Source organism: Lolium rigidum, chromosome 7 (genome assembly GCF_022539505.1).
Source record: "Lolium rigidum isolate FL_2022 chromosome 7, APGP_CSIRO_Lrig_0.1, whole genome shotgun sequence".
In the NCBI taxonomy this organism is placed as follows: domain Eukaryota; kingdom Viridiplantae; phylum Streptophyta; class Magnoliopsida; order Poales; family Poaceae; genus Lolium; species Lolium rigidum.
Genome location: NC_061514.1, coordinates 339,407,692 through 339,419,729, shown reverse-complemented (window position 1 = coordinate 339,419,729; position 12,038 = coordinate 339,407,692). Strand labels below are relative to the sequence as shown.

General features: G+C 46.8%; 1 protein-coding gene across 1 annotated transcript; it reads right to left on the bottom strand.

The window, feature by feature from the left end:
* Nucleotides 1–6,488: 6,488 nt before the first annotated feature.
* Nucleotides 6,489–7,808, bottom strand: LOC124671170 (peroxidase 2-like). Its single transcript, XM_047207584.1, has 2 exons — nt 7,362–7,808; nt 6,489–7,247 (listed from the first exon to the last, which is right to left on the bottom strand). The coding sequence occupies exons 1-2, from the start codon at nt 7,806–7,808 to the stop codon at nt 6,489–6,491; spliced, it is 1,206 nt and encodes a 401-aa protein (XP_047063540.1).
* Nucleotides 7,809–12,038: the final 4,230 nt, after the last annotated feature.

The following is a 12,038-nucleotide window of genomic DNA, read 5'->3' as shown; positions in this document are numbered from 1 at the left end:
TACGACGTCGACCACGACATCGGTAGTCCATCTCCATCTCCAGCGCCGCCGCCTCCGCCCAAAAAGACTCGGAATGCACCCAGCCGGAAGCGTTTCAAGAGTCCCGTCCGCAAGATGTCGCCCCTCCCAAAAGTACCAAAGGTTCCTCCCCCCGTCCTTACGATCGTACCCGGAGGAAAATGATGCCATTGTTAAGAAATATCAATTATGATTTTTTTCATAAGCCAAAACCTCCTCGCGCCAGAGCCATACACAGAGAAGCAAATAGAATATGCTACTAGTTTTCTGAACACACCATCGCAGTATGAGTTACACGAGAAGAAGGATGACTATACACGCACTCTTGCGAAGGTAATTGACCAAAAGAAGGCTGAAAAGGCTAAGGAGAAGGACATTGCTGGCACGAGCAAATCATCAGCTAGAAGTGCAGCTGAGAATAAGTCAACTTCAACAAGTGCACCCCTCAAGGCCAAGCCAACGACAAAAGGCAAAAAGAGAAAGGAAGTTCCCCTCCTCGGTGCTCAGCCCAAACAATCGATCCCAGCACTCAAAGTGCTTAATGTTCCCAAGGTGTACCAGGAACATGGTGGTATCGATATGGAAGAAGCTGCAAGGCTAGCGGCTTCATGTTCAGTTACCGTGGAGGAATTTCTACTTGCAGCAGATGCTGCACTACCCATTGCTGATATAGCTCCTAAATTTGTCTACGGGGCCGACTTGGTCAGCGAGAGAGCAGCTGCATAAACTGCCAACACATATGCGGAATTTGCATCGGTGGTACCTTGATGCATGCAAGGAGAACATAATGTACATCGTGGCGAGTATACCATGGGAATATTACTACCGAAAGGAGGAGATCCATATTGAGATGAATGAACTATGGCGGTTATTCAATCTAGATGCCCTCGACAAATCTCTCATGAGTTGCTATTGCTTGTAAGTTGTTAACTACATATAAGTTCATTTTCATTCGGTTCATGTTCGTTTTCATTGCATATATATACTCATTATATCTTATGTGTTCTCTTATGCAGGCGAAGATCGGTGAATGCAAAAGTAATAATATTATCAATGTTGGGTTTATTGACCCGGATAAAATACATGTTGAAACGGTGAAGCATAAACGCGAAGAAACGGGGGAAACCTACTAAGGTTTTTGAGGAGCAATATTTCGTGATACAATATTGTTTCCTTACAACTACGAGTGAGAGTCTTAATGATCTTTTATGCACATTCAATTTTTCTTACTCGATGTTAAGTGTAATTCCTGACGTATATGCATAACATGTGCAGCTTCCACTGGATTCTACTAGACATTCAACTCTGATAAGGGAATAGTTGAAGTAAAAGACCCACTGAGTAGAGGCGTGGACGGGTTCCAGGACTTGCAGAAGTTGCTCCAAGTGTAATTTCCTTCATCGCCGCGCTTTATCTTTCGTGAGATATCAATTAATTATCCACTCATTCAATCATTCTTTTGCACTGGCAGGGCTTGGCAAGCTTTGAAGAATCATCATAAGGAGATTACCTTTGCAAAGAAGCTAACATTTACTCCTGTACCGTGCCCCCGACAGCCACAAGGGACGAATCTATGTGGATACTACGTTTGCGAGTCCATTCGCATGTTAACCACCGAGAAGCAGAACAAAAATAAATTCGACGTAAGCAATAACATTCACAACTTTATTTATTATCATCAATATTTCGTTATCAAGACTGATATAGTCATACTCATCTCATTTTCGTATATAGGTCGACTTCATGCGGGACAGACTCCAACCAAAGGAACACGCACTAGGAATCGCGGAGGAACTGGCGGGACTTTTGGTTAGAGAAGTAATAAACAACAAAGGCTTGTTTAGTCCAAATAGATGCTCTACCTCCAAATAGACGGTCGTTAGTACCGCTTGTCGATCGTGACCTCCATGTATATATGTAGGGAATCTACGAATATGTGTAAGGGGAATCGACTTTTGCTTCCAACATTTGTTTGATCGATCTATATATATATATATTGAATGAACGTGTACAACTTCTAGTAGCGTACAAATATATGCAACTTTTATTTTCGAACGAAAAAAATGAAATAACAGGCGGTCGGTGGCGGGGAGGGAGGGTGCTCGCACCCCTCAAACCCTAAAGCAGCAGCGTTGTGCGCGCGCCACGTATAGGGCCTTTTGTCGCGGGTGGTAATACCGCCCGCGACAAAAGGGCCTGTGCCGTGCGCGCCCTGCAGCTGCCACGTGGTGGACCTTATGTCGCGGGTCGTAAGCGACCCGCGACAAAAGGTGGACCCTTTTGTCGCGCCTCCGTTGTCGCGGCTGGCCGCCCGCGACAAAAGGCCCTTACCACCCGGAACAAAAGGCCTGTTATCTACTAGTGGTACTATAATGTGGCAGTTTTAAATTTGGATCTACCATCCCAACTTCCCGCCCAAACATCTCTAAAGATATCATGGCCGTTCATTTGCAATACAGCACTAACCTCTACCGTTTATCAAGTTTCACCGGGAATAATCTAACGGCCCCAATGCGCTGGATTCGCCTGTCCTTGCGCGCACTCAATCAGTCTAGGAGTCTCTAAGCGTGCGTGGGTGCCTGAGCCTCCTAGAAGCTAGCAAAATTTTCTAGAGAACCACAGTTGTTACCGCAGACTTGCAACATGGGTGGCCGTATTTCTTTATTTGACTCGGAGCAACAACCAACGAGTGTCGTCCGGGTACTTCATCGCGTCGTGGTCATCGACGAGATGCCGGTCAGGGGCGGGTAGGCGGCGGCCGGCTGCTCTGGCGGCTAGCTCTGCCTCACTGCTTACACGCTGACCTACCGGATGTGGCGGTCCCAGTGCCGCGATTGGCCTCCGCTGTCGGGTCTCTCCTCATGCGCGAATACAGACTTGTCGTCGTCGTTGGTGCGGCACGGGTACATGTGCCAGGGCGTGCTCCAGTTGTCGGCGACGATGTCGTGCGCGTCGCCGCCGAGGAGGAACATGGTCAACGTGTGGGTAGGCATGTCTGGTGGACAAGACGTGGTGGTGGTGTGCTGGCCGGTCAGCAGATCGAGGCCGCCGGGAGGTGCTCCGTGCCTGCAGGCTACGGGATCCTCTTCCTCTTCGGAGTCCACGGGCGCCTTCGGCTCCGACCGTTGTAGCCCCAAGGGAGGACGCCTCCGGCTTCGACCGTCGTGGTTGCAAGGACGAGTATGAGGTGGCGCGGCGGCTGTTGACGCTCCCGAGCTCGACGCGGAGCAGCTCGAGCTCGAGGATGCATGGGCAGGTATGGAGAGCGGTTGTGGCGGGGCAGAGCGGGCACAACGGGTTGGCGCTGAGGCCCCACGATGGGAGGAGGCTGGAGGCAGCCTCTGGCCGCACGCCAGACGCGACCGTATTTATGGGGGAGGCAGCAGAACGCTACCTCTGGCTTGCATTGCAACTGCAACGAGATCCATCCATCGACAGATATGATCCAGTTAGTGAATATACCAAGAGCTCTGTTTTTCAGCTTGGAATCGATCAAGTGCCATTCGGAATTAGGAGTAGATCGAGTGAAGAGCTACAAAAACTCACCGTTCAGTGTACGTTTTTGGGTGCGCATAGATACTGAACATGAGCTCAGAGCTGATCACACTCCTGTTTGTTAACTAGAGACTGAAGCATGGGTGGATACGAAGTGATGATTAATTGGTTGAACGGGCATAAAAAAACAATGTCATGTCAACCAATGAAGCATTGCAACCATCGATAACTGGTATGAATGGACATTCGACCACAAGCCACTGAAGTTATGAACTACCGCCGGCGAGGTGTGATGATCTATTGAACAGCTTGAAGTTTTTATTTTGAGGAACGATTAACATTATTTTTAAGAAGGTAGGCCTGAATTTTAGTCAAGCCTGGCATATACGCTTACTGGTTCAATTAAGCAAAACTTATCAGATGATTTAATCAACGGATATGAAAATTTTGACTCAACAGAACCAAATGTAACTCAGGTTCCTTGCGGATTGCCGTAAAAGAGATCAAATGAGAAAGAAAAAATGCTAAATGGAAAAGAGATGTACAATAATCACTAATTTGATAATCAAAATGTCTTATCTTCAAATATTTTTACTCTTCATTTTTTTTCTATTTTTTTTCCTACCACTGTTGTCTTCTAATTGGAACTCACATATGGTAAGAAATCAAATTCAGTAGAAGTTAGTAGACGTAAAACAGAACCTTAATTCTTTTGGTGCATCTGATAAAAAAAACATATAAATACTCATATTAAGCTATCCATAAAAAAAGTTTATCACTTCGTAAAAGAGAATATATTAATCTATCTCACGCTGTAATTTTCAGACCACCCTATGTCTTCCCTACTTAATTTTTTTTAGCTATACTATTCTACTCATATGTCGTGCAAAGCACGTGCTACCTCATAATAAGTGTCGACATTTTAGTTTAAATTTAAACCAATTTAAACTAAAACCACGATACTTAAAAAAATTTAAACCAAAACCACTACACTTGTTATCCATCTTATCCTGAAATGCCAACTTGCTAGTGTCCATCTTATCTTGAAATGTGACAAAATCTCAACAACCTCTTTTTATTCTCAGGAGTCAGGATATAAAAGTGATTTTAAGCTGCCAAGAAAACAGTTGCTGAAAAATCAAAGCTAGTGAAAGACGGATAATTTTTCAACAGCTTCATTGTTATCAAAGGTCACAATAGTTTATATTACTAATTTTTTTTATTATAGGGATCGGTGAATTGAATGAATGCCATTAACTTTGTTGGGGTCGCTGTTTGTAAACCCTAGGTGGCCTTGAAGTCGGCTACATACCCTTTGGTCTGGCTAACTTGGCATCTATTTAATTCATCTTTTTACATGTGGGTCCCACCTTTTTTTATTTGTTGTGACCTTTATTCTTACATGCGGTCCCCATCATGTCAACAGAAGATAGCTCGTGCCAGGTTTGAGTATTTGAGACCGATTTTAATGCAAATTTCCATTTTTTATAGCTCCCTACTCTGGTCCTCCTATCGCCACTATTCCCTCTCCCACTCACGTGCACCTCGACAAGCCTTAGCTTAGCATGTTGTCGTCCACTGCGGTCACATCGACGCTTTTGCTCTCTCTCTCTCTCTCTCTCTCTCTCTCTCTCTCTCTCTCTCTCTCTCTCTCTCTCTCTCTCTCTCTCTCTCTCTCTCTCTCTCTCTCTCTCTCTCTCTCTCTCTCTCTCTCTCTCTCTCTCTCTCTCTCTCTCTCTCTCTCTCTCTTTTCTTTTTTTCTCTCTCTCTCTCTCTCTCTCTCTCTCTCTCTCTCTCTCTCTCTCTCTCTCTCTCTCTCTCTCTCTCTCTCTCTCTCTCTCTCTCTCTCTCTCTCTCTCTCTCTCTCTCTCTCTCTCTCTCTCTCTCTCTCTCTCTCTCTCTCTCTCTCTCTCTCTCTCTCTCTCTCTCTCTAGATTCCTGTTCATTTCCATGTCGTGCTCTAGCGGCTGGAAATAAAGAGTATGTGCCGTGTTCCTCTCTGGCATACCTTCACCAGTCGATGTGAATTGGAACTGAGAGTAGAGATGGATCCTGCATATATGGTGATCGTGGGTAGGGGCGACGCGGAGTCAGATGTTGCGCGGAGAATGTTTTTGCAGTTCTGGAGCCCTTTGCATGTTCTGTTCATCGTCCATGAAAATACTTCTCTCACTTGTTCATTACTTTATTAGCGTTTCGAATCCTGTAGTATTTGCGGTGATATATATCTTTTGTAACAATAGGGCGTTGCCTGCATTTGGATTTTTAATGAAGATTTTTCATGGGTCTCCCTGATGGTGGAATTACAGTTAGCATCGGTTTTGATTATTAGTTTACACTAGATACAAAAGACCTAACTCTAGAAGAGTTGCACCCCGAATTTTCAAAGTCCCCTGTAACCAAAATGAGAAATTCATGCCAAGGTACTATGACATCAATTTTGACAATTTCTGCGATGTTAGGCCAGGCTATGCAATACTTTCTCTCTTATCTGATCTATGGTTGTTTGTTTGCAACAACTACTTTTTAAGACCGCCACAGGCCTTTTTCCCTATCTGATCTATCACTCGCCATGGGCGAGAACTCCGCTAGAGTGGCCCATCGATAACGATTAGATAAGACTTGTCAACTGACAAACATAATGAAGCTTTTTGACATCCAAACAATATGACATAAATAATAAAGGAAGCCCCTAAAAATGCCACTTAAGAGGTTCTTCCAATGCAAAGTAAGATCGAATAACGATGAACAATGGAGCTCTAATAATTAAAGAACTATATTCCATATTTGTTTCCAAGTAGTTTTATGAAAAATGTTTTAAAACTTATTGTTACAATAAAAATCCAATGAAACATGAATATAAAATTAGGGAAGGAAAATAAAATAAATAACAAGGGGGAATCCAAATTACAAGCACACAAGAAAGTGCAAAATCTCAACCATAGAAAGGCTCGGCATGAATCTGATCAGCCGGTCTAGTTAGTGTTCAAGACACGGCAGCTCCTCCTAATCTCGCCATTAGCAGCTGTCTTGATATCAATAGCACCCATCTTCACCATGGCTGCCTTGAACTTTTCCTCCCACTGGTTTGTGTCCTTGGCGTTTGCTCGCACCGCATCGCTTGTGTCTGTCGCCATCATGAGCGCAGCATCCGAGGTGAATAGCACCTCATGGCTGAGAACGTTCTTATAGTACTTGTTGTCCAACTTGTCAGGGGTCTTGTTATCCTGTACGACCGTGTTGTCACTGCCAGAGTTTGACTGACACTGTTGTTGCAGAGTGCTTTTCAGACTAGGATCCATGTCGGAGGAGTTCGAGGTGAGGCGGTCAGAAAAGGATGAGCAGTGGGAGATCCCGATGGTGTGCGCACCGGAAAGGGTGACCATTTCGTCGGTGCTGAGGCCCTTGAATGCAAAACCGGCCTTGAGCTGCTCTACGGTGGCGAAGGGAGGGGGGAGGTTGGGGAGTGTCTCGTTTATGAGGGACACAAGCCCGTCATAGCGGCCGGCAGGCATGTCGAAGTAAACCTTCTTGTTGCTGAGGAAGTAGGTTGCGTCACGCCCGGCGAAGGCCACAATGTCGGCACATGACACAACGTTCCCACATTCCTTCTCGATCCTAGCCTTGGCCGCGTCGATCACTTCAAAGCCGCGCAGACTCAGGTTCGGGATGCCGAACTTCTCGGTCGCACTATTCGGATCAGCGGTATCCAACAACACGGAAGCGTCGCAACCCTATAGCCAAACAATCATTCATCCATCAAGTACACATGGACATCGACTCCATATTTTGCGACTTTGTATCTTAAACAGTCGTCTGTACTATATGTAAAAGCATAGATGTCTTACCCTGATGAAGCAGTCGTGGAAGAATAGTCGGATGAGACCCGCCATGATGCCCTTGCTGGCGTCACGCACGGCTTCTCTAACAATATCTTCTGCACGGTAGCATGTCTTCTGGTAGTAACCAACGGAAAGCCCCGAAGCAGGTGAGCTCGGAGTGGGTGGCGGAGGTGGAGGACTAGGTGTGCTGGGGGTGTACGGTGGTGGGCTAGACGGCGCAATTGGGGTGGGCGGAGGAGGGCTAGCTGTACTTGGGCTGTATGGAGTAGGAGTGGATGGAGTGACCGGAGCGGGTGGCGGAGGGCTAGGTGAGGTTGCGGTGTACGGTGGAGGAGTCGATGGTGGAGGACTAGGCGAGGGCATGGGGTTGGGATACCCGTAGCCTGCCTGGCATGGACGACCCACGCAGGCCACCAGCGCGAGGACCGTCAGGGCGGCGGTGAGCTTTGCCATTGTCGCTGGTTAGCTCCGTCGCTCGTGCTGATCCCGGTGGTGTGTTACCTTCTTGGGTGATTAGAAGCCGCTGCTATGCTGCCTATTTATAGCTAAAGCTATCTTACATTCTTGCTCCAACGAGGGCTGTACTCTGAGGTGCAATCGTGCATGCAAGGAATGTTTCAAGAACCAGCTGGGAACCGAACGTGCGGAGCACAATCGATCAATCACTCGCGATTGCATTGCAGCTCAAGCAGTTGAAGCTCCGTGGGTTAATTAAACAGCTCCCATTCCCTACCAGCGTTAAGCTGATGGCCATTAAAACCTATCATGTGTCTAGTTGGTACTTGGTAGGCACGACATTCATAATTGACATGCGTTCTTATTATTGTACTCAGTATTAAAACATCAACTCCAGAAGGGAGTAGCTAGTATACATTGATCAATCGATCGATCGAATGATCGTGGCAAGTGTCCACGTTTAGTGGGAATCACGTTTATATTTTTCATCTTATCTTTATAGGTGACAAAAGTCTCAACAACCTCTCTGTCTTCACGATTAGTATTGTAAGCTGTCTCGGAAAAAAAAGTTGCTACAAATTCAAAGCCAGTGAAAGGCTCGGATTTTCAGCAGCCAGTTTGCACTCACAATTCACAGCAATGGTTATTAATAGAGAGGTGTGTGTTCATAAAGGAACCACTAAGTACCGAGCAGGCAATCGCCACAACCTTTTTTTTTTTTTTTTGAGATAGGCAATCTCCACAACCGAAATGGCATATCTCACACGACTTACTAACGTGTCACTACATGTGGGTAAGCGATGGGCTGAAGCTTCACACACGGTCAATCGTGTGCGAAAGGACCCAAGATCGCATACAGTACTCGTGTGGGAATGACTTGACCTTCGCAGCCGATAATTTGTACCTAGCCATGTGCATTTTTGGAAAGATTACAAACAAGAAATATTATTTCATCGTTGGTGTTAAGCTAATTTCGTACATGTTGCCTTTATTTTAACCCAGACAACAAACATCGGACATGTTTTTTACTGTGTCAACTTTGTGCTATGTGTGATCTGTGAACAATAAGTTGTTGGTGAACCTGCTAGCATTACCTGCGGATGGTAGCAGCTCTCAAATATCAATTATATTTGATTGCATATTACGATGTATACATGCATTTCGACATAAATTTAATTACTAGATATATGAATGAGAGAGACACACCAAGAAAATAATTTTATTTTTCTTAGTTACGTCGTTATCTCCATGATAGGTTCGGAAGGATAGAACTACCTCGGACAGTCGGGATTCGGGGAACGTACCTAGGTTCAGCCAGCAGGTATCACGGGACACCGGGTCCAAACCAATTTCTACTGATATATTGCATGTATTCATAGTGAGTGACACCCCTACTTGAAATGAAAAATTATGTGAAAGTTCATGGAGCCCCCATGTGTGGTTTTGGTAATTAATGACAATTCCTATGGACTAATATTTGCATTGAGTTATATTTATAGGAGTGGTCCATAGGCAATGCTTGAACCATATGTTGGCTTTAAGGTTGCAATAAGAAGAAATTTATGAAGAATATCAAGTGTCAAGTATGTCTTCAAGATGAAGATGAAGTGAGATCTCAAAGTTAACTTCAATACATCAGCATGATAAAGAATGAAGAAATGAAGTGCAAGTTCAAGATGAGCCAACTCGAAGAGATCATATGCTTGAAACTTGTCATTCATATTGTGATCATGGATATGTGAAGATGCACAAAAGAAGAAGCTCTCTCATAGTGGAGTATGGGGGAGCAATTCACAAGACTTCATCAAGCAAACACAATCAAGAAAGACGTTCCATCTTGATGCGGTCAAGACCGTCATCATCGAGCTCAAGTGGAATGCGCAAGATTAAGATTTGGTCTTGATAGGGTTTCTTTCTCACCGGTCTCATGGTTTAGTTGGAGACCGGTTTATAGTTTAGTTGTCATACTATCAAGAGGGCTCTCGAGTGAGTAACTCGATCATATCCTTCGGAGAGCTCAAACCTTTGCATCCTTGCATCATATTTCTTGGTTGTTATTTGGATCTTATCCATGTGATATTTTAGAGCTTGTGCTTATTCTCATAACAAGCTCTAGTTCATCGAAAACGGATTTCGCATAGATCACTTGTTGCGTTTTCGAGTTTGGCGATTTTCTCGGTTTCTCATGTTGAGGTTTTGCACCTATAAAAATAATAGAAAATCACCCCCACTAGTTTTTGTAGGGTAGCTCTTGTCATCCTCTTTCCAACAAAATTGGTTTCACTCAATTCGGAGATACCAATCTTTAGATATTGATTTTACAAGTTTGCTAGGCCGGATGATACGTCTCAAACGTATCTATAATTTCTTATGTTCCATGCTAGTTTTATGACAATACTGACATGTTTTATATACATTTTACATCATTTTGATGCATTTTCCGGCACTAACCTATTAACAAGATGCCGAAGCGCCAGTTCCTGTTTTCTGCTGTTTTTGGTTTTAGAAATCCTACAGGAAGTATTCTCGGAATTGGACGGAAAAAAAGCCCACGGTCTTATTTTGCACGGAGCCTTCCAGAAGTCCGAAAAGGAGACGAAGAGGGGCCGCGAGGCGGCCACACCCTACGGCGGCGCGGTGGGGCACCTGGCCGCGCCAGCCTATGGGGTGGGCCCCTCGGCCGCCCCCCGACTCTGCTCCTTCGCCTATTTATTCTCTCCGTCGCGAAAACCCTAGTACCGAGAGCCACGATACGAGAAAAGTTACTGTGACACCGTCGCCGCCAATCCCATCTCGGGGGATTCAGGAGATCGCCTCCGGCACCCTGCCGGAGAGAGGAATCATCACCGGAGGACTCTACATCATCATGCCCGCCTCCGGATTGATGCGTGAGTAGTTCATCCTTGGACTATGGGTCCATAGCAGTAGCTAGATGATTGTCTTCTCCTCTTGTGCTATCATGTTTAGATCTTGTGAGCTGCCTAACATGATCAAGATCGTCTATTTGTAATGCTACATGTTGTGTTTGTTGGGATCCGATGAATATGGAATACTATGTCAAGTTGATTATTGATCTATCATATATGTGTTGTTTATGATCTTGCATGCTCTCCGTTGCTAGTAGAGGCTCTGGCCAAGTTGATACTTGTGACTCCAAGTGGGGGGTATTTATGCTCGATAGTGGGTTCATGCATCCATTGAATCTGAGACAGTGATAGAAAGTTCTAAGGTTATGGATGTGCTGTTGCCACTAGGGATAAAACATCGATGCTTTGTCTAAGGATATTTGTGTTGATTACATTACGCACCATACTTAATGCAATTGTCTGTTGTTTGCAACTTAGAGCATCTCCACTCGTCCCCCCGACGAGGCCCCCGGCGAGCCTTTTTTCCATCCGGACGGCGTAATTCGGCCCAGTCGCGCCCCCGGTTCCTCGTTTTCGTCCGGATTTGGGCCTAAATTCATCCGGCGATCCCACGCCATCCCCGGCCCCCCGGGGAGCGCTCGGGGACTCCGGACGAAACGAAAGCGCGGGAAATACCGAGGAAACTTCCCGCGCGTCTGGTGGCCCCAACTTGTCGGCGAGAGAAACCGATCGTCGTCCTCATCGCATCGTCTTCCGCGCGCTGTAAAAGCCTGCCGCCGGTCTGCATTCGCCGGCCACGCGTCGAGTTAATGTCGTCGTCTTCCGCGCACGCATCGTCTTCCGCGCGCAGTAAAGGCTGCCGCCGTCTGCTCGCCGCGGACGCGTCGCAGTCCACGCGGCATTAATCCCCCGCGCCAGCCGCGCCTATATACGCCGCTCCGCTCGCCGCGAGGCGTACCCCGTGCTCCACTCTCCCTCCACTCTCCCTCTAATCTCCCGATGGCGTTCTACGACGACGACGGCGCAGCCAACAACGGCTTCCCCCGCCGGTCGCTCCACGCGTGGGAGGGGCAACTCCTCCACCAGGCGGGGTACCCCTGCCCGCCGGACACGAGGCCTCCAGGCGGCGGGTGCCGGCTCAGTGCTGGCGGCGTACCAATCCCGCCGCCGCCTCGGGGCCACGCCCTCGACGTCGCCATCGAGGAGGCGCGGATGACCATGACGGACGAGGAGCGCGCCGAGCCGCGCCACCACCCCGACAACTACACGGCGTGGAACTCCTACTTCCTCCAGCGGTGGGAGCGGGAGCTCGCCTCATACGACGGCCCGCCGCCTCCGCCTCCGCGCAACAACGCCACGG